General features: G+C 60.8%; 1 protein-coding gene and 2 long non-coding RNA genes across 8 annotated transcripts in view; 1 reads left to right on the top strand and 2 right to left on the bottom strand.

The window, feature by feature from the left end:
• Positions 1 to 8,316: 8,316 nt before the first annotated feature.
• CLCF1 (cardiotrophin like cytokine factor 1) lies at positions 8,317 to 18,440 on the top strand. Of its 6 annotated transcripts, none has more exons than XM_069565693.1 (4): positions 8,317 to 9,001; positions 10,184 to 10,282; positions 15,010 to 15,176; positions 17,000 to 18,440. In XM_069565693.1, the coding sequence occupies exons 1-4, from the start codon at positions 8,986 to 8,988 to the stop codon at positions 17,492 to 17,494; spliced, it is 777 nt and encodes a 258-aa protein (XP_069421794.1). In that variant the 5' UTR covers positions 8,317 to 8,985; the 3' UTR covers positions 17,495 to 18,440. The 6 variants fall into 6 exon arrangements, with proteins under 6 accessions (XP_069421794.1, XP_069421796.1, XP_069421798.1 ...); XM_069565697.1 differs by lacking the exon at positions 8,317 to 9,001 and adding an exon at positions 9,082 to 9,339; XM_069565698.1 differs by lacking the exon at positions 8,317 to 9,001 and adding an exon at positions 9,563 to 9,681.
• LOC138426814 (uncharacterized) lies at positions 10,896 to 12,654 on the bottom strand. Its single transcript, XR_011251757.1, has 2 exons — positions 12,505 to 12,654; positions 10,896 to 11,115 (listed from the first exon to the last, which is right to left on the bottom strand). It is a non-coding gene; the product is annotated as an uncharacterized lncRNA (long non-coding RNA).
• Positions 18,338 to 20,554, bottom strand: part of LOC138426813 (uncharacterized) — a 30,366-nt gene continuing 28,149 nt past the window's right edge. The window contains exon 3 of the long non-coding RNA XR_011251756.1: positions 18,338 to 19,282. This is a non-coding gene — a long non-coding RNA (uncharacterized lncRNA). The remainder of the gene's footprint in view (positions 19,283 to 20,554) is intronic.

Below are 20,554 nucleotides of genomic sequence, written 5' to 3'. Positions count from 1 at the left end.
GCGTCTCAGGGGCAGATATGAAATGGAGGAAGGTGGTTACCATTTCAAACTTAAAATAATAATCTGTCTGGAAATTTCAACCGCCGCTTCTCCCCCAGTGTGTTAGGTTTGAAATCACAGAATCCTCAGAGCTCAGTAATTCATTCATCTAACACACATTAGGACTTCCCCTAGTGGTACGGTGGATGAGAATCCACCTGCCAGTGCAGGGGACACAGGTTCGATCCCTGGTCCAGGAAGATCCCACACTGTCGGGGGGCAGCTAAGCCCTTGCACCACGACTCCTGGAGCCTGCCGGCCCTGGAGCCCACGCTCCACAAGGGAAGCCACCAGGATGAGAAGCCCACACACAACCAAGAGTAGCCAGCGTGCATCGAAACTAGAGAAAGCCCTGGAACAGCAAGAAGACCCAGCGCCACTGTCAATAAGTAATTTTTAAAATGTACATTTCTAATAGGGTCAATCTGATTACACACTAAGAAACAAACAAACTAACGTGTTAGACACACTTTTCTAGCTGTGGGAAAGAGAGCCCAGGACAAAAATCCCTTCCAGAGGGCCTGATGCTGCCAAAGCTGGGCTGTGCACACACGGGGAATGGGCTGTGCGTGGTGACGCTGGGGTTTCCCAGCGTGTGAGGGAGTTCTGAGCTGACGGCACTGAGCTGGTGGGGCTCTACTTGCCCACATGCAATGGGTTTGTGGCACACCGGGTGCCTCCAGCCCTCGGAGGCAAGCCCGGCCTGGGCCTTTTTTGTTCCCTGGCATTTCTCCCAGCAACCAGAACAAGCTTGGCACATAGCAGTGGTTTAATAAACGTGGGTCGGATGACCGAAGAGTATCGGATTCTGAAAGTTCCCAAGACTTGAAGCCACGTTGTCTGTTGGGATGGACCATGGGGTTCTAGGCCCTTGTGTGCCTAAGTCTGAATCCTGGCTTCATCACTTTCAGGTTCTGTGCAAATGAACACTTTGCTTTGATATTCTCTGAACCTCAGTTTTCTCTTCTGTAAATTGGGGGAGGAACAGCTAACAGTCCTTATCTTAGAGGGCCGCAAAGATGAACTTTCTCAGTGTTTATAAAGCCCTTCGTTTGCGCGGTCAGTATTGCTGTTACTCTGGTCACGGTGTCCTGGCTTCTCTGCCTTTCGAGTGGCCCCTCATGGTATTCTGGGGTCAGGACCAGGGACAGAATAAATCATCGACACAGATGAGGCCAGGGTGAATCCACCCTAGGAACGGGGAGGGACCGCCCCCACAGTAACTTTACAGAGGAAAGGTCTGGAAGCCAGGAACCAGAGAGTGCTCAGGAAGAGCTCGAGGAGGGGCAGGAGTTGGCCAGCCTGGGAAAAGGCACAGGGCTGCAGCCGGCTGTGTGCCCACTGGATCCTGGGCCCTCGGCACGCCCTCTGCCCCCCCACCCACCCCATAGGGAGAAGATGAGCCCTCGCCATCTTGGCCAGCTGCTAGGGGCTGGCACTGCCAGGCTTCGAGCACAGCTGACATACCAGGTCCCTTCCGTCTTCAGGGCTGGAGATGAACGGGAGATGAGACGGAAATTTTTAAGGCCGCAAATGGGAAGGGGAAAGCTCAGGCTTGTTCACCAGAACCTGGCATGCTGGAGTTACAGGGCCCCCTTGGAGCGCAAGTGAGGTAAGTTCAGGACAAATCAAAGGCAGAGTGCTTCCCCCAGCAGGGGAGGACTCGATGGAACTCATTACCCCAAGATGTGGTCTCGGCTGGAAATAGAAATAGCTTCACAAAAGGTTTAGATAAATCTGTGGATGACAGCTCCATTCATGGGTTAGAAGGGAAGGAAGCTGTTTGGGGCCTGCTGGCCCGTGAAGACATCAGGGAGACAACCTGGCCTCCCTAAGACCACCCCCGGGCCCCTGTTGGAGGCAGGCTTCGGGCACCAGGGACCCGGGAGGCAGCGTCCGTATTCCTATAGCCTGGGGCCCAGTCTGACTCCCAGGCCCTTGCCTCAGTGTCCCCAACGCTTGCCGTCGGCTGTCTGGGGTGCCGTGGGCACTGCCAGCTCTGGGAAAGCGGCCCCGCCTGGCTGTGCCCTCAGGGACCAGCAGAGGGAGACAGACACCATGTCCAGTTCCTGCTTCCAGCTCAGAGACCAGGCAGCCCTGGGGAGGACAAGTGGGCGCCCAAGGGTCCCAGATGGGTGTCCAACACTACGCTAAGCACCCAAGGGAGAGGGCCCCAAGAGCCATCTTCCTTGGCTGACGTGGGCTTACTACAGTGCAACAGGGAGGAGAGACTTCAGAGAGCTTAGGGCAGAGCAGGGAGGAGACCACTCATTAAGAGCAGGGTGGCTCTGCAGCCATCTTCCCTCTGTCCCCACAGACCCCAGCCCCTGGCGGGCAGGGTGTGGGTCTCCATAGGACCACGCTGCCTGCAGGCACATATAGGAGGTGCTTCAGACAGCCTTGGGGGTGACTGGGCCCCAAAGACCTGAGCACCAGCTCCTCCCGGCCTGGGAGCCTGTTCTAGGCCAAGTGTGGTTCTCCAACTGCTTGGCTTTCCCCAGCCATCCTCAGTTTCCCTTGACATCTTCCTGACCTCCCTGCCTTCTGGGCACCACAGCCCTTCTCGCACCTGTCCGAGCTCTTGAGCCCCGGTTTCACTGAACAAGTTTCAAAGCAGTCAGCAGCTGAAGTGGACATGTTCTGGGGGCTCTGCTGGGGACCATGAGGTGGGCCCCGGAAAGGTGTCTGTTGGGGCCAGGGAGAGGGGAGCCCCTCACAGACAGAAGGGGGCTGGCACCCGGGATGGCTTGTGGAGGGGCGGGTGGCTCCTTTCCTCACCTCCGAGCTCACTGTGCCTGTGTCCATCTTCCAGCACGCTGACTGCCTACGAGGAGGCTGTGCGGGAGGCCGAGGCCGAGGCCGATGCTCAGGACCTGCTGGAGGAAAGTTGAGCAGCGGCCCAGCTCTATAACTTTACAGGGTTCCGTGTCTGTGCCTGGTGTGGGGTGTCAGAGTGGGGGTGCTGGGGACGGGGCTCAGGAAGAAGGCCAAAGGGAAAGAACAGAAGGTGCAGGCAGATTAACATGGGGCTTGCAGGGGCCAGGGGTCAGAGCACCATAACCAGAGACAGGAGGACAGAGCGAGAAAATAATAATGCGTGACATTGTCGCACGTTAAGTGCCAGAGGTTTGACTTGTATGAAGTACTGCATGGGTGCTAAGTCACTTCCGACGTGCGACCCCATGGACTGTAGCCTGCCCGGTTCCATGGGATTCTCCAGGAAAGAATACTGGAGTGGGTTGCCGTGCCCAGTCAATTATCCCTTATTCTGAGGAGGATACCATTATCCTCACCCTGTTTTATGCAAGAGAAGACAGAGTGTGGAGGGGTCAAGTGACTCGCCCAAGGTCATGCAGCTGGTGAAGGCAGCTCCCAGCCGTGCTGGGATGGCCCCAAGGAGGTGGCAGCTTCTGGCTGTCCTCTGACCCCCCCCCAGGGGCCCCTGTGCAACCCAGACAGTCTGGAGAAAGACTGAAGGAAGAAGGCTGGTGGGAGGGAGGGGACCGGCAGTGACTCAGCAGGGCAGGATAAGGATCTTCCAGCCCAGGAAGAGGTAACCCCACTCCTCTGCCAGGGGAGACGGAGTCACAGAGCCCGCGGCATGGGCTGGCCAGGGCAGCGGAACACCCCGGAGAATGGTGGGGAAAGCTCCTGGCGGACAGACGGAGGGGAGCCGCTGGGGATGTCCCTTCTGCCCTGTCCTCCTCACACATCCATCACCCTGACATCCTTGCAGATGGGGTTGGGGGAGAGCGAGCCACCCCCACCCCGAACCCGCCCCCGCCCCTTCCCCCCCCCCTCCGCCCTGGCCCCATAGGGCAGGGCAGAGGCAGGAAGCAGCAGGGTTCCTCTCCTAGTAGGGGGCAGGGGGCTGGGGGTGAGGCTGGTCCAGGCGCGGGTGGGGGATACGGGGCAGGGCAGGGCCATTGCTAAGGTAGGAGCAGGCCTTGGTCCTGGGGTTTCCGCTGGCATCACAGCCAGCTCAGGGTGAGGCAGGGCCCCTCTGGGCTCCTGCCCTTGGAGGAAAAGGGGAAGTGCACGCTGCCTTTCCTCCCCTCCCGCCCTCTGAGGCCCCTGTGCCTCCTGGGATGTTGCAGACGCAGAGTCGCAGAGTCAGGGCCCTCGGGAGAGAGGCAGGCGGAAGCCCTTGTCCTGGTTCTGTTGGCAGGCCACCATCTGACTCCCAGCTCAGTGCTCATTCCATGGTTCTAACTCCATGCTCTGCTCATGGAATCTACTGAAGGGACGCAAGTGCTCCCGGCTGGTGGGGCGCCTGGCCCATCAGTCGTGGGTGGGGGCTGTGGGCAGGAGAGCCCGGGCCTGCTGCTCCAGGCACACAAGACTCTCTGTCCCAGAGGGGTTGCTAGCGTCGGATGCCTCCGAGCCACTGACTTCGATGGACGTGAGTTTGTGCAAGCTCCGGGGGTCGATGATGGACAGGGAGGCCTGGGGTACTGCAGTCCATGGGGTCTCAAAGAGTTGGACACGACGGAGAGACTGGACTGAACTGAACTGACTGAGCCAGGCGGTGCTCAGCACATGCTGTTGTCTCTGCATCCAACCTCTTCTCTTCTCAAGGGTCCCTGCACGGTGGGTGTGGTGAAGAGGGAGCCGTGCTCAAGGCCAACGGCCCTCAGATCCAGCCCTGGTTCTACCTCCTGGCATGACCTCAGCCAAGTGGCTTCATCTTACCAAGCCTCAGTCCCCTCGTGTATCACATGGGCAAACACCAGTTCTTATTATCTAGGGTTATTGTAAGAATGGAATGAAATCATTCACGTAAGCCTTAGCACAGGACCTGACTCGTGGTGAGAGCTCAGTGTGTCTTAACAGTTGTCGTGAGTTAAGCCCGAGAGGTGCGAAAGAGTAGCGCATCACTGAGGAACGCAGGGCATCGCAGCAGCCTCGGGAGCGGGATCTCCACCCCCTGACCCCAGGGCCTCTTAGGGTTCCTGTCCTCTTCGGGCTCTGTGTCCCTGGTGCCTAGCATGGAGCAGGAACTCGTGAAGGTTTGGTGAACAAATAGATGAATGGATGGATGTCCTCACTCACTTCCGTGTCTTCTCAGTATTGCACCCCTGTTCACCCACCCAGAGGGCACTGACCAGAGCCTTCCCCGGACACCCCAGTGGCCACGCTGCCTTCAGTGCCAATTCTGCAGCTGTGGGGGACATGGTGTCTTTCAGGCATATAGACAGCCTTCCCTGGGGGTGCCAGTTATGGGGGGAGGTGGGGAAGCAAGAGGGAGGGGTGGAACCCTAGCCCATCCCTGAGTCAACACTGACTCACCCTCACCCCCTTGGAGGGCAGCTCAGTCATCTCTGGGTGCCAGCCCTGCCCCCTACCCAGACACACCCTTTGAGGTCTGACTGGCTAACCCCTGCGGATGGTAAGGAGTGAAGTCTGGAAGAAGGCCAGAGAGGGCATCAGAACAACATCCTCTCATCGGCTCACGGATACTCCCACCATGCCCTGGGGAGGTGGTCATATCCCATTCCACGGAGAGGTGACAGGCTTGCTTGTCCCAAGGCCACGCCAGCCAGCTGGAAGCCCAGCATCCTGACTCCCCGTCTTGCCCTCCACCTGCCTGCATCAGGCAGCCCGTGGGACCTCAGGGCTTCAGCCAGCGGTTGTAGCCACCCCTCCTACCATCCAGCCATACGTCCACCCAAAAGCTCCGCCTCCTCCCAGAGCTGGCCTTCCCTCTGATCTCAGTTTAATGAGTGTCCTTTGTCACCAGACTCTGAAATTCTTGAAAGCAAAGGTGGGTTTTCCTCTGTCCTTTACAAGACCTGGCACCCAGCTGGGGCTCAGGAAATGCCTGTAGGAGCCATCTGGGACAGATGTACCTGCCCCCGCCCCTCTGCATCCCCTCATCTCCCCTCTGCCCTGCCCCCACCAGGAATCTCTGGAAGGGCCCCTGGCAAACCTCCCTGTCTGAGAGCCACGGGGGAACAGGAACTTTCCCCAAGGTCTCCACCTGGAAATCAGAGGGCAGCCACCTGTGCCTAGGCCACCCCACAGAAACCCTGCAGGGGCTTCCATTTTCCACCCCTCCCTCTTTCTTCCCCACCCCCACCCCCACCAGCCCACCCCCTTGGGGATTTGGCAGAATAAAGGCACTGTCTTTATTCCAGCCCCCACCCCGGCCCAACTGGCAGCTCGTCGCCGGCATGCTGCCTTTGCCCAGACATGGCAGAGGGGCACTGGCAGCTTGGAGATGGAGACGATTTTCCCTTGGGCAGTGGGGAAGATGGGGAGGGGAGCGGCTTGCTCCCCCGCCCCCACCCCCCAGGTGAGGGGAGAGGGCAGGGCTGCAAGTCCAGACCCAGGCAGAGGGAGAACAGGGCTTCCCCAGCTCATGGGGTGGGGGGCCTGGGGCGGGAGGCGGGGGAGGGGTGGCTGTGTGGAAAGCCACTTGTCCCTGCACCAGCTGGCCTGGGTCCCCATTCCAGAGCTGCAACCCTCAGTTCCTGCAAACCAATGATTTCTAGACTCCCGAGGTGAATATTTGCCGGGGTGGGGGTGGGGGGCGTGGACGCGTCCCTCCCCTTCCACTAAACCAGACCAGGTTCCTCTTCCTCCTTCAGGTCACCTCCCCTCCTTCCCGCTCCCACTCCCACCTACCGATTTGCCTCTTTGTGTCTCCTCTTTCCTGCCCTGTCCCTTCTCTCTTCTCCCTCCTCTTCCCTCAGCGGCCCCCTCCTTAGCTCCCCTCTCCCTCCTTCCCCTTTCTCTCCTGGCCCCCTCCTTCTCTCCAGTGTTGGGGCTGCTTTCTCCCTGACTCAGCAAGGTGCTTTATAAGGTGCTGAGGGGCTCAGCCAAATCCAAACCACATTGTCTGTGCAGACACTCTCTGCAAGGAGCAGGCTGCAAACCGGGGGAGAAGGGCTCGAGCAGCTCCCCTCTCCCCCTCCCCGCCCCTTCCCTCCAAAAGGGTAGCTGCTAGGAGACCTCCTGGCCTGTCTCAGTGCCTGTCACCCACTGGGCATCTGCCTCCTTTGACCTTGGCATGGGCATCAAAAGATGCTCGGGCTAGCCTGCCAAGAATGTCATTGAAACTCCAGCATTCTGGCTGGGGGAGGGGCGGGAGGAGGCCCCCCCACCAAGCACTTCTCCAAGGGCCCCCCCAAGGCAGGTTTCATCGGAGCTGCTCCTGACTCCCAAGAAAAGCCCCTGCCCCCCACCGCAGGCCAGCTCCCCTTTCCCAGCTCTTTTTCTCCTCGTTTAGGGAAAAAAAGAAAGAGGGAGAAAAAAAAAAACCAACAACAAAGTCTGTCCCACTCCAGTGAGGTAATTGAAAACAAACTTCTCCCCCCCGACCCCCCCACCTCAGTTCTGGAAGTGCAGAAAAGGGAAGAGCTGCCCTGGGAACCCGGCTCTGGGCAGGACTGTGCCTCCTTCTCTGACCCGCAGCCTCGAGGGGCGAGAGCAGGGCCAGCAGGGCACCCTTCTTTCTCTGGGGGCACCAGGGCGGGCGTGGTGGGCACAGGCTCTGATGCCGTTCTCCAGAGGAGTCACTGTGCAGGTCTGGCCCACCACCACCTTTCCCTCCTTGGGGCGGCAAACAGACTACAACAAAAGCAACTTATTACCAAGTGATTTAATTGGTGGTCTGGCCCTCCAGAGCATTCAAGCCTTGGAGACCAAATGACCGAAGAAAAGTCGTGGAGTGGGGATGTCTGCACGCCCCAGAGGAGAGCGTTTCCTCTGTGCTCTCCTTGGCAGTCCTCTGCGCAGGGAGAGAGGGAGACCCTCCAGGGAGGGTCTGGGCTTATGGGTTCCCTAGGGATCCCGCCTGGCGAGTCCCTGTCCAGTCCCAAGGGAAGGATGGACAGAGGGCACTTCACAGCCCAGGCACCCCTACCCCACCACCTGGAAAGCCCACAGCCCCAATTCCAAAGGCAAGAGAAAGCAGAGTCTACATGGGAAAGCATTTCACAAGTGGGGACTCTGGGTCTCTCCATCGCCTTGCACCCAAGCGGTCTCGCTGAGTCACCCCTGAAACCTCTGGTGTTGAAACTGGTCTGGTGCCTCGTGCTGATTAATGAATTACGAGTCCCCCACCCATAAGCACTCTCCTGGCCAGGGGCAGGAAGAATGCAGAACCCTGTGAACTGGAGGGAAGAACCATCTGCCAAGTGCCCTCTTCCCTCCGCACTGGGCAGTGGGCCTGTGGTGCCCTCTGCCCGCCACCCCCCCACCGGGGAGGGGCATTGTGAGCCGGTTAGTCACCTGCCCCAGCCCGGGCGCCTCGCTTAGCCTCGGCGTTTGGAAATGGGACAGGCGGCGGGACAATAGGCAAGGGGGGCGGTCAGCCCAGACAAAGGGCAGCAGGAAAAACACCATCACTTGCTTCGAAGCCAGCTCGCTGGCATTTGGGAGAATGTGTCATTGCGTTTACTCGGGGTGGGGGGTGGGGAGGGAGGGGTGGGGAGGTTAGAGATGCTGAGGCAGAGGTAGGGTGAGAGCGGGACCCCGCCGGGGCGGGGGGCCGGCGCCCCAGGCCGACACCCAGGGAGAAGAAAAGGGGCGGCCAGCTCACTCCCCTGCCTCTGGGGAGTTTGCCGACGGACGGATGCCCTCCTGCCCCCTCCCCCAGGAGGCCCGGGGTGGTACCGCCGCAGCCTCGCCTCACCTCACCCCCCCTCGGTGTTGTGGGAGGGAGAGGAGCCCCAGAAGCCCTCCCTTCCCTCCTCCCCCCTCCTCCCCCCACCCCGGGGAGGGCCGCTACAATTTGTGGTTACAGCTTTACACGTCAGAAAAAAAAAGTTTGCAGAATGTCCCACACCGAAAAAAAAAAAAAATCCGAAACCGAGCGAAAAAAACCTGCGAGTGGGCCTGGCGGATGGGATTATTAAAGCTTCGCCGGAGCCGCGGCTCGCCCTCCCACTCCGCCAGCCTCCGGGAGAGGAGCCGCGCCCGGCCCGCCCGGCCCCCAGCCCCATGGACCTCCGAGCAGGTAGGAGCCAGGCGTCCGAGGCCCCGGCCCCCGCCCCCGCCCGGGAGCCGCCAGATCCGGTTCCCGTCCTTCCCCCAGGGAGTCTCGAGCCGGGGCCAGGCCGGGGAGCCGGGCGCTGCCCCCGCCTGCGGGGCTCGGGCCGGGGCGGGGGGGCACGGGCCGGGCGCCCTCGAGAGGGGCCGAGCGGGGACGCGGCATTCCTGGAGTCCGCTCGGCGGGGCCAGGAGGTGGCCGGAGCGCGGCGGGCAGCCCGGGCGACCCGCAGACCTGGGAGGCGGCCACCTGGAGCGCGGCGAGGCGGGGTCCCGGGACCCCGGAGGACCGAGCCCCGCGCCAAAGTCGGGAGAGCGAGTCCGAGGAGGGAGCGGGTCTGCGGGAGGAGACGGCGCGCGCGGAGAAGGAGGGGGCCGGGAGAGGAAGCGGGCGGGAGGGAGGGGGGCTCGGGGGAGCCCGAGGCCGGGCCGGCGGGAGGCGAGGGGAGGCCGACACCTCGGGCCGCGCCGCTCTCCCTCCCCGGCCCGCCGGGAGGGGAGGGCGGGAAGGAGGGCGGGCGAGAGGAGGGAGGAGGGCAGAGCCGCGCCGGGCTGGTCCGGGCCGGGCCGCGGGAGTCGCGGCTTCCTCGCTGCGCGCCGCGCGGCCGGAGCCCACCATGCTGCCCGTGGCGGGCGAGCCGGCGGCAGGTAGGGGCCGGGCGGCGGCCGCGAGCCCCCCGGGCCGGCCCGCAGTGGCCTGGGAGTGATTAGTGCGGGCGGGCTTGGCGGGGGGGCGCGGTGGCGGGCGCAGCCCGTCCGGACCGGGCAGCAAAGTCTGTCACCGGCAGGGGAGCGGCGGCGCCGGCCGCTCGGCCCCGGCGGCCCGCGGGAGGGCGGGCAGGGAGTGGACGGCGCGGAAAAGGGCAGCGGCCCGGCCGAGCCCGGAGCCCCGGCGTCCCCGGACCCCGCCCCCGCCCCCGCCGCCGGGAAGGGAGCGACCGGGCGGGAGCGGGCCGGGGGCGGGGCCGGGGGCGCCGGGGCCACACAGGGGGAAGGCGCCGCCGCCGCCGCCGCAGGGAGGGGGCCGGGGGCCAGAGGTCACCGCCGAGGGGGCAGGGCGGGCGAGCGGGCCGAGCCCCTCGGGGGAACCCCCAGGCCCCGGGCCTCGCCAGAGTCCCCTCATCCCGGTTCTCCCCACCTTCCTTCCCAGCGACTCCGCTCTGCGCTCCAGATGCCCTCCCCAGACTCCCACCTCCCAGAGGACGCGTCCCCGCTTCCTCCTGCGCCCGGCCCGGCCCGCCCCTCTGGGGTAGGAGGGGGCTGCCGGGAGGGGAGGGGCGGCTGGAGGTCCGGCTTGGCCGGGGCAGTCCGAGCCTCGGAGAGCGGCTGTGGGGCGCGGGGGGGGCGGGGGGGGCGGGGTGCACTGGACGCGCTCCTCGGTCGGGCGCTCTCTGACTCCTCCAGGCTGACACCTCTGTGCTTTCCCTGTCCCCACGGAGCCCTCCCCGGATGCGGGAGCACATGTCTGCCCTTCCCGCGGGACACGGGGATACACCACCACCGCCCCCCCCCCCCCACCCAACAGAGCAGACCCGGTGCCCTCACTGGCTCAGACACCCTCGCTGCCCTGGAGCCAACCGGGGGGAAGAAACAGGCGCCAGGCAGAGGTGGCAGCGACTGTCCCGCAGCAGCCCTGAGAGGCCTCGCCTCCCAGCTGGTGTGATGTCTCCCCCTCCGCCGGCAGAGCCCTGCGCGGGCCGCTCACGCTTTTGCACACTCCCTCGGCACTAGCTACTCTGTTAGTGACACTTCACATTCCTCCCCACAATCCCACCTGTCTATTCACACTCGGCTCTTGTGTGCTCCCTGAGCCCCTCCCACACTCTCTGGATAAAAACACCCTTTCAAGCACACCCGCACAATTGCTGGACTATTTCCTTCATTTTGCGCTCCCTGCGCCCCCCGCCCCATGCCTGCTTTCTGCCCGGCTCCACCCAGGGTCCTCTTGTGGCACAACCCCGACCGACCCTGGACTCCAAGGAAAGCCTGACTCCTGGTTGGGAATGGACTCCTCAAGGCTGGAAGGCGGGCTGCCCATCTGCTTCTTTCCCTGGGCCTCAGTTTCCTCTTGTATCATTTAGGCTGGAAGAGAAGGGCAGGGGGGCCGCTGCTGAAGAGGTCGTCAGAGCAGGAGTGCCACGTGGTTTGAAATTTAGCTGCACAGTGCAACCCCATCACACAAGCCCAGCCACTGGATGGACTGGTGACAGAGAGGTCTCCTGACTTCTGGGCCCACCCGTTACCCACTCCTAAGCCTCTTCTCAGTTGCCTGGGGGATAGGGAACCAAGGAGAGAATGATGGAAGGGAGAGAAGGAAGACAAGGGAGGTGCAACCAGCCCAGAAGACCAGGAAAGCTGGGCTGTTCCTTTGGGCTCCCTGAAAAGAGGGTCTGAGGGGTGGCCCCTGGGGCCGTTCCCTGGCTCTCCTGCCACCGTGGACCCAGCACGCCTTCAGTGGCTGCGTTCCTGTGGTGCTCCCCCGCTAAGCCCTCCGAGGTCACCAGGGTGCTGGGCCTGGCCTGGCCTCCAGGCAGGGCCTTCACTCTTCCTGGCACCCTCAGCCCAGCACCTCTGGGCAGTGCCTCCCAGCTCCTACCTGTCGGGCTGATGGCTCTGAGCCACCAGTCCAAGGTGCAGAGTCTCCTGGCTGACCGGTCCTCCCCACTGTGACTACCCTGGCTCGTGTGCACTGCTGAGCCCCCTATCTTTCCTGACTGAGGTCAGACTGGGGGAGACGGGCTGAGGGGGGCAGCTGCCTAGAGACACGCGTCCATGGGGTCTGCCTGCCTACGCAGCTGTGTCAGGGTGGCCATGCGCGTGCGTGGGCTGAGAGTGTGTTGTGTGTGTGTGTGTGTGTGTGTGTTCATGAGGGGGGCCTTGGTTCCCAGGGCCCAGGGATCTGGATGGAATTAGGGGCTGGCCGGGGCGGGGGCCAGGATGGGGGGTGGCGGGGGGCCCCCACAGCAGGAAATGTGAGCTGCTCTCATTAGCTCCTCACGTGCTCAGCCGGATTTATAAACACAGGGGAAGACGGGATGTAAACAATCAGTGGGCAGCAGCCAGAGGCAGAGTTGGGGCGGGGGCCGGGCTGGGGGCCAGGGCTGGGGGAGGGGGCCCAGGACACAGCCCCCAGTGGCTGGCCCACCTGCACACCCTGCGCCTGCAGAGGAGGGGGAGTGTGAGGACTCCAGGGTACCCCCAGCACTTGCCCTCCGCAGGCTCAGGCAGGCTGCGCCGAGTCCAGGGCCCGCGGCTGACCCACAGGTGTGCTCTGCTCGGACAGCTCTCAGTTTTGCTGCCTGAGAGGTGGGACATCTTGCCCATCCCGTCAGAGGAGAGCCCTTTGGCCTTCTACTCCCCTGCTGCCTCTTCTCCCTCTGGATTTCTGAGGCTCCTTCCCTCTTGATCCCTCAGATCCTTCAGCTCTCTCCCCCCACCCTCCACCCCCCCAGCCTTCAATGACACAGTTACCTCAGAACTGAAATATTCCTGGAAACACCGGCCTTGTCTGGTTAATTTCATGAGCCGTTTTTCTGCCCAGATGACTTCGCTCTTGTTTTTCCAGAGGCTTCTCCCCGTGCTGTCCCTGTGTAGGGAGCCAGTCCTCCCCAGGGATGTCCCACAGGACCCAGAGGGGGAGGGAAGAACAAGGCCCAGAACTGGGTTCCTGACCTCCCGCCCCCACCCTCTGTGCGCCAGGCAGCACCCAGTCCTAGAACTCTGGCTGGCAGGGCTGCCCAGAGCAGGGTGGGGTAAAGAGCCGAGCCTTGCTCCCAACTGCCAATTCTGCTGGGACCCTCGGCGTCATCACTAACTTCGAGAAGAGACCGGACTCAGTCCCAGAAGGGCTGCTCCCTGCTCAGCAGGTCTGCAACCCCTGAAACTAACCCCTCACTGTGCCCATGGGATCCTGGGCACTCAGCCAGACAGCCAGGCTGAGGGCAGCAGAGACGGGCCTGGAGTTGTCTGGGATGTGAAGAACAGGGAATAGAAAGGGGGGCTTCCTTGGTGGTCCAGTGGTTAAGACTCAACGTGTGTACTTCAAGGGGCACGGGTTTGATCCCTGCTTGGGGAACTAAGATGCCCCCACATGCTGCTCACCGCAGCCAAAAAAAAGAGAGGGGTGGGGAGGAAAAAGAAGGGAACTCAGAGTCAGCAAGAGTTAGGGGTGGAAAGGAATGGATGAAGAGAGGACCATTTGGGAGGGAAGCCCCAGGCTACAGATGGAGAAGAGGAAAAGGGGAGCCTGTCTCCCCAGGCAGCAGCTATCGGTCTGGCCCTGCCTTCTGTCCTGAAACACACATGGGTGGGGCACGCACGCACGCACACACACATCCTCAAACAAGAGCCCTTCACTCAAGACAGCAGAATCCCTGAGACTAGAGGCACCCTGTTACCCTACCCCATCAGTGCAGCCAGCCAGTAAAGCATCTGAAACAGTCAGACCGACCAGCGGGCCACTGCAGAAGGTCGCACCTGAGCCCTGCCCTCCACAGAGACCTTCCAGACCGCGTGAATCCTAAACCCTCCGAGGCTGCAACCCTCTCTAAACCCCTGACCCAGCATATGACTAAGTCTAAACATAACCTGATCTTAATTCTAACTCCACACTTACCATAACTCTAAGTACAATCAACTTGTTAAACTCATATCCAACTTATTTTTATCAAAGCAACATATGTCATTGTAGAAAATTTGACAGGATATAATTTATAAAATAAGGAAACTACTCTTGACCTCACACCTCTCCAAGCTTAAAACCCAAACTAGCCCTACTCCGAGTGACACACCATGTATCGCCCCATCAGACAGCGACATCAACAGATGCACAAACTTCAGCCCCAGCCAACCCTCTGCCTGCCCAGACCTAACCACATCCCCCAGCTGGACTCAAACCTCAACCACACTCAGTCAGCCAGATCCCAATAAACTAACCTGAAACTTTGAAAGGAACCCAGTCCTTAAACCTAATCTAGCCCAGTGCCAATTACAGCCTTAGTCTCTCCTAACCCTCATTGCCACTGCCAATCCCAAGGCCCACTGAATCCTGGTCTAGTGCTCTTGACCTTGAACCTCACCTAAAAGCTGGGAACATCATGTTTCCCAATGGTCGAGTCTTTCCTCACAGCTCTGACCCCTGGCCTCTGGTATCCTGCGGGGCCCAAACTCTCCAGCACCACCAGCGGACAAGCTGTCCCCGGCCTGTCTTCACGGCACACCAATCCACCAGTCTCATTCAGGTCTAACTTTCCCGATCCAATACCCTAGAGGAGCATGGGGCAGATCTCACTGCAGCCAGCCTCTCAGAGCAAACACATTTCCTTCAGTCTAACTCGATCCTACACTTTTCACGCACCGGAATCAAATCCCAGAATGTAGCCCCCGCCACCCACCCGAGCCAGCCCCATGTCCTTCAGCCCGCCCGGCCCTGGTGTCCACAGCTACACCTTGCCTCTGACCCTGGTGGTCTGACCCTGTGTCCTGCCTCTGGCTCAATTCCCACTCGTGGCTGCCTCTCGCGCGTCCCTCTCAGGGCTGACTTCTCTCAACTTGAATCTCTGACACGTGCTGTTTCCCAACCCCTGGGCTCCCCCTAAGCTGCAGAGGGTGGGAGAGAAAGCCGAGGTACAGCTGGAACCTGGGAATACTGATTCTGATTCGCAGTCTCTCGGCCTGTCCCCCACATACACACACACACACACACACACACACACACACACGGCGACTCTTAGCTGACACACAAATGCTCTCCAGTACCTCCTGGTAGACACACAGGCCAAGCCTTCGTCCTCAAACACAAATATGCCTCCAGGAACACACTCTCTCAGGCCAGGGAGCGCCCCTCCTCCACTCCGCCTGCTCCCATCTGGTGTCCCACCCTGGCCACGCTCCCGCCCAAGGTGGGGACAGACACCTGCCAGCTGCCTCCTGGGCCAGGCCTGGCCGCCCTCACGCTCCTTGCTGCCCTGTCCACAGGGGATTCGTGGGGGATGCTCGCGTGCCTGTGCACCGTGCTCTGGCAGCTCCCTGCAGTGCCAGCCCTCAACCGCACGGGAGACCCGGGGCCCGGCCCCTCCATCCAGAAAACCTATGACCTCACCCGCTACCTGGAGCACCAGCTCCGCAGCTTGGCTGGGACCTATGTGAGTATCTGGGGCTGCTCAGGGGCTGGGAGCCGGGTGGAGAACGGGGGTGAGGGAAGAGAGAACACCAAGAGAGTGGGGGTCCTGGTGAATGACGGGGTGATGGGGAGGGGCTTGGGCTCTCAGGAGTCCTCCTGGCTGGCCCATCTCCTGCCCTCCCTCTTGGGGAAGGTGCCCCCTCCTCCCCATCCCTGGCCCCAGGTCTAGGCATGTGGGCAGGCCTCGCACCAGCCTTGGCCCATTGCCGCACTGGCTGCCGGCCCAGCCGCCCGCCTCCCCCTGAGGGCCAGGGAAGTCTCCTCTGTTTACACCGTGTTGTGGTGTCTCTCGCCCGCCCGGGTGGGGCTGGGTGGGGCTGGACGGCCCCACCCCCCATGCCTGTGTTCCAGCTCGTCTCTGCCCCAGACCTGGGGCCCTGCTGCTCTGGACCCATGGGCCTCCCTTCTGTCTGCCTCTCCCATCCTAGCTGGGCCTCCTAAGGGGGACCTGGGGAGAAAAGGGGACTGTAGGGAACCCCGGCCAGGAGGGGCAGGGGGTTCAGGGTGCGGATGGAAGCTATGCCATAAGGATCTGGGTGCGGTCTGGAGGTGCTCAGAGAGCCCAGGAGAGAATGGAGGAGGGTCAGGGTTGCCGAGGACCATGGGGAACTGGCCCCTCTTCCCGTGTTCCTCCTCCACATCCCAGACCCTACTCTGGAGCCAGGGAAAGAAGGGGGAGGAGGGTGGCGGGGGAGCTGGCTCCAGCCCCAGGATACACCGAGGAAATTAGTTTGTCTCTGAGCTTGTCAGCGTGTGAACCTCCCCCTGGGCTTGCCTATCCCAGGCCTCGCCTCTTGCTTCTCCCTCTCTCTCCCAGCTGAGCGGGCTCCCTCGCCCTCTCCCTGGGCCCCAGGCCTCTCCCCTGAGGGTTGGCAAGGCTCTGTCCTGTCCCTAGACTGTCTTCACACCCTTCCTCCTGCCCAGCGCTTGAGATGGCCTGTTTCTGCCTCCAGCAGCCCTGCGCCTCTGAGCCCTTCTCTAGGGGCCTCAGTGAGGACTGTGTCCCCTGCCCTCCAGCGAGTGGCCCAGGCTCATCAGGGGCAGGCGTAGCTTGGGTGCCCCCGGGCCCTCTGCCTTCCCACCCGCTCTCCTCTTTGCCTTCCCGTCCAGGAAACCTCTGCTTGACTCTGCTACCCGCTCCAGCTCCCGACCCTTTTGCTTCCCCGGGCTTTCCCTGCCAAATTTCTTGAAGGAGTGGTCTACACCCTCTGCCTCCACTTCCTCTCCACCCACTCACTCCTTAACCCCTGCAATCTGGCTTCCAGGCCACGGGAACCGTTCTTTCCGAGGTCGTCAGGCACCTCGTTCTTGCCAAGCCCAACGGTGTTCCTGAGACTCACTCTCCTCGCTCTCTGTTTTACAGCCCCGCTGCTGAGCCCTGCTGCCTTCTCGAGCTCCTCTTCTTGGCTCTGCACTCTCCTGGTCCACCTTCACCTCTGTGGCCTGGCCTCCTGGGTCCTCAGGGCTCCTCTCCTGCTCTGCCCTGCCCCCGCGGGGTGCTCTCCCAAGGCTGGTGCTCTCAGCCGGTCAGCACGTCCTTCCTGAGTTTCTCCTGCGTGTTTTTCTCTTTCTGCACTTCTCCATAGGGGAGCTCATCGCCCTCGTTGCTTCAACTGTCACCTCCATGCCAATGACATCCCCGGAGAAACTTAGGGGAGGCCTAGCATGGAGATGGGGCCAGTGTCAGGGGACGCAGGAAATAGAAGCTTTGGGGGCGAGCATCTCCCAGCAGGCCAGCCGGCTCCTCCGCCCCCCTCCTTCCCCATCGTCCTCTCCTTTTCACAGCTGAACTACCTGGGCCCCCCTTTCAACGAGCCTGACTTCAACCCCCCTCGGCTGGGGGTGGAGACTCTGCCCAAGGCCACTGTCAACCTGGAGGTGTGGCGAAGCCTCAACGACAAACTGCGGCTGACCCAGAACTACGAGGCCTACAGCCACCTCTTGTGCTACCTGCGAGGTCTCAACCGCCAGGCCGCCACGGCCGAGCTGCGCCGCAGCCTGGCCCACTTCTGCACCAGCCTCCAGGGCCTGCTGGGCAGCATCGCGGGCGTCATGGCAGCTCTGGGCTACCCGCTGCCCCAGCCTCTGCCCGGGACTGAGCCCACCTGGGCCCCTGGCCCTGCCCACAGTGACTTCCTCCAGAAGATGGACGACTTCTGGCTGCTGAAGGAGCTGCAGACCTGGCTGTGGCGCTCAGCCAAGGACTTCAACCGACTCAAGAAGAAGATGCAGCCTCCGGCCACCGCGGTCACCCTGCACCTGGAGGCCCGTGGCTTCTGATCTCCGACCACCCTCTCCTTCCCCTGCTCCTTCCAGCCCTGCTCCCACTCTAGGAGGGAGAAACGTGTACACCAACACTTGTTGAGCCAGGAGACTGAAGCCGTGAGCCTCTAGCCTCCCTGTGCTTGGAGGAGGGTGTGACGCAATGAGGCCCATCCCCTCCTGGCCTCCCTAAGCCCTACGGGTCTGAGGAAGAGGTGCAATAGGCCCCATCCCATTTCCACAGGACGTCATGGTCAAGGGCACCCAGAGTGGCTGCAGTCGGTGTGAGGCTCTTGCAGCTTCCTGCTTCCTGCCCACCACTTGCCAGCGCCCACCCAGCCCCTCGAGTGGCACTTCCAGGAAGCGTGCCTGTGGGGCAGGGAGAGGGGGCACCATCACATGTGCCTTTCTGGGGTGAAACCCTTTGGCTGCCCTGCTCTCCTTAGATGGGTGTTGCTCCCCCACCCCTCAAACAACTCAATACATCCAGTTCAGGAAGCACACAGTAGCCAAGTCCAGACGGAAGAGATGGGATGAAAAACGGAAGAGGTGGGGTCTGCAGTGGAGGTAATACTGAAAGCAGAGGGGCAGGGACAGACTGGACCCAGGGGTCACCAAGGTGATCCGTGGCACAGGGTGTCATCCAGAAGGACATGGCCTTGAATTTTCTTGCCAGCTACAGGGTGCCTCCCTTCTGCCCCCTTTCCCAGGGTATCTGTGGGTTGCCCGGGCTGGGGAGGGCAACCATAGCCACAGCCACAGAATTTCCTGAAAGTTTACATTGCGGTAGCATTTCGGGGTACGGGGGCAGCTCCCCTAGGCCCTGCCCCCCAGCCCCACCCAACTCATGACTCTTTTAAGTTTGTTGTATTAATATTTATTTATTTGGAGATGTTATTTATTAGATGATATTTATTGCAGAATTTCTATTCTTGTATTAACAAATAAAATGCTTGCCCCAGAATGTCATCTCTTTGCTTGACCTTGCCCCACCCCTGGCTCTCATCCGTGTTCTCCTGGCCTTTCTTCTGCCCACCCCCAGCCCTAGGCTCCCACACCTGCTGGTGGAGGGCCAGAAGCGCAAGAGTTAGCCAAGAGCCGGGGAAGAGGCTCTCTCCTATGTGTCCACCGGGAAGACGCTCTTGCCCCTCACCCACCCTCTCCTCTTATTGTTCAGTCCCTCAGTCGTCTGACTCTGTGACCCCGTGGATTGCAGCACACCAGGCTTCTCTGTCCTTCACTATCTCCCAGAGTTTGCTCAAGACTCATGCCCATTGAGTCAGTGGACTCAACCATCTCATCCTCTTTTGCCCCTTCTCCTTTTGCTTGCAGTCTTTCCCAGCATCAGGGTCTTTTCCAGTGAGCTGGTCCTTCGAATCAGGTGGCCAAAATACTGGAGCTTCAGCATCTGTCCTTCCAATGAGTTTTCAGGGTTGATTTCCTTTAGGATTGACTGGTTTGATCTCCTTGCTGTCCAAGAAGTCCTCTCAAATGTCTTCCCGTCTGTCGCTTCCCTTCCTTCTCCCAGCCTTTGCTAATCCACCTTACTCCTCTGGCTCACTTTAGTGGTCCCATAGGTCTGTCCCTGTGCAAAGCTGCCTGTCTGCCCTCTGGCTCTCTTTTCAAGCCCCTCAGCTTCCCCAGGACCCCCACCTGGGGCTGCCTGTCTGAGCCCCCAGCAGTAACCCTCACCTTCTAGACACTTTCCATCTCCCAGGGAGTGCGACAGACTGAGGCCAAGTCACAAGCTTCAGCTGTGATTCTTTGCTCTTCCACATAAAATTAATAGAGGAGAGAGAACTCACACTGCAATGCAAGCAAATAAGACAGATGCTGTTCAGGGATGTTGTTGTTTAGTCGCTCAGTCATGTCTGGTTCTTTGCAACTCCATGGACTGTAGCCCACCATGCTCCTCTCTCCATGGGATTTTTCAGGCAAGAATACGGGAGAGGGTTGCCACTACCTTCTCCAGGGATCTTCCTGACTCAGGGATCGAAGCCTCGTCATCTGCTTGGCAGCCAGATTCTTTACCGCTGAGCCACCTGGGAAACCCCAATCAAGGATGACCTAAGCTCAAATTCCAGGTCCATAACCTACCTGCTGTGTGACCTTGGACAAATGATTTACAGCTCCCTATTGTCCAGTTTCCCCATCTGTAAAATGGGTAAAATTAACACCCTTAGAAGAATGTTGGAAGGGATAAGAGACACAGTGATAGTAAGATGCTTGGCTGAGGCACCAAGGATCCATAATCACAGATGACTGATGTCAGCATATCAGGATGCTCTGGTGAAGAGCTGCTGGGGGGATCAATGCGCTAATTGTTCCCAGGTAATATGGGGATATTTTACCAGGGCCTCTTGCAGACAGTGCCCTAAGTGAAGGGAGTAACAAATCAGGGTGATGTCAACCAGTTGACAGATATTTTAAAGGCCTAATTACCTGCCCATCACTGTGCTCACTGGTGTAGGAGAGCCAAAAGAAGGCCAGGGCCTGACCTGGGTGCTGCCCTTACAGAGCCTGAAGTCTCTCTGGGAAGAAACTGGGCTCCTGAACTGATAAGAAACAAAAGCACAAGAGCCTGCTCTTGCCGACAGACCCTGGGAGGCGGTGACAAGCGCAGCGTCACCGGAAGTGGGAGATCTGGGCGTATAGGTGCAGGAGCCCTGAACCTGCTTGCGGGTGGGGCGAGCCGGGCTCTGTCAAAGGCCCCGAGTCACCTGACCCAAGTGGGGAGAACACACCCACCCTGAGGGGTCCAGGAGTGGCCAGGGACATCTGCAGGTCCCACCACCCGCCAGCCTAAGGAAACAGAAAAGGGCATCTGGGCTGCCTCCATGTAGTGGTTGTTCTGTGAGGCACCAGGCAAGGGGCTAAACAGGATGCAGGCTGAAGGAAGGTACTTCCCGAAGGTACTGTGTGCTTCCTGGGGGCAGATTCTGAGTCTTCCCCATTTTCCTCTCCAGCACACAGCTCAGGCTCAAGCTCAAGCCCAAAGAAGGTGTTCGATTGGCGTGTGGAATGAAACGATCCAGGAAAAAGCGACCAGCCCCCGCCCCATCCCCACCCCCTGCCAAA

The sequence above is a fragment of the Ovis canadensis genome, chromosome 21, assembly GCF_042477335.2.
Source record: "Ovis canadensis isolate MfBH-ARS-UI-01 breed Bighorn chromosome 21, ARS-UI_OviCan_v2, whole genome shotgun sequence".
NCBI classification, from domain to species: domain Eukaryota; kingdom Metazoa; phylum Chordata; class Mammalia; order Artiodactyla; family Bovidae; genus Ovis; species Ovis canadensis.
The sequence above is the reverse complement of the archived record's forward strand: the minus strand, read 5'-3'. Positions and strand labels throughout refer to the sequence as shown.

What these genes read in the sequence shown, in the direction of transcription:
- CLCF1 (XM_069565698.1), top strand. Translation starts at nt 9,651, where the DNA reads ATGCTGCCCGTGGCGGGCGAGCCGGCGGCAG. An exon ending in GCCCGGCCCGCCCCTCTGGG is followed by an intron (nt 10,283 to 15,009) that starts GTAGGAGGGGGC and finishes CCCTGTCCACAG; the next exon opens with GGGATTCGTGGGGGATGCTC. An exon ending in GCAGCTTGGCTGGGACCTAT is followed by an intron (nt 15,177 to 16,999) that starts GTGAGTATCTGG and finishes TCCTTTTCACAG; the next exon opens with CTGAACTACCTGGGCCCCCC.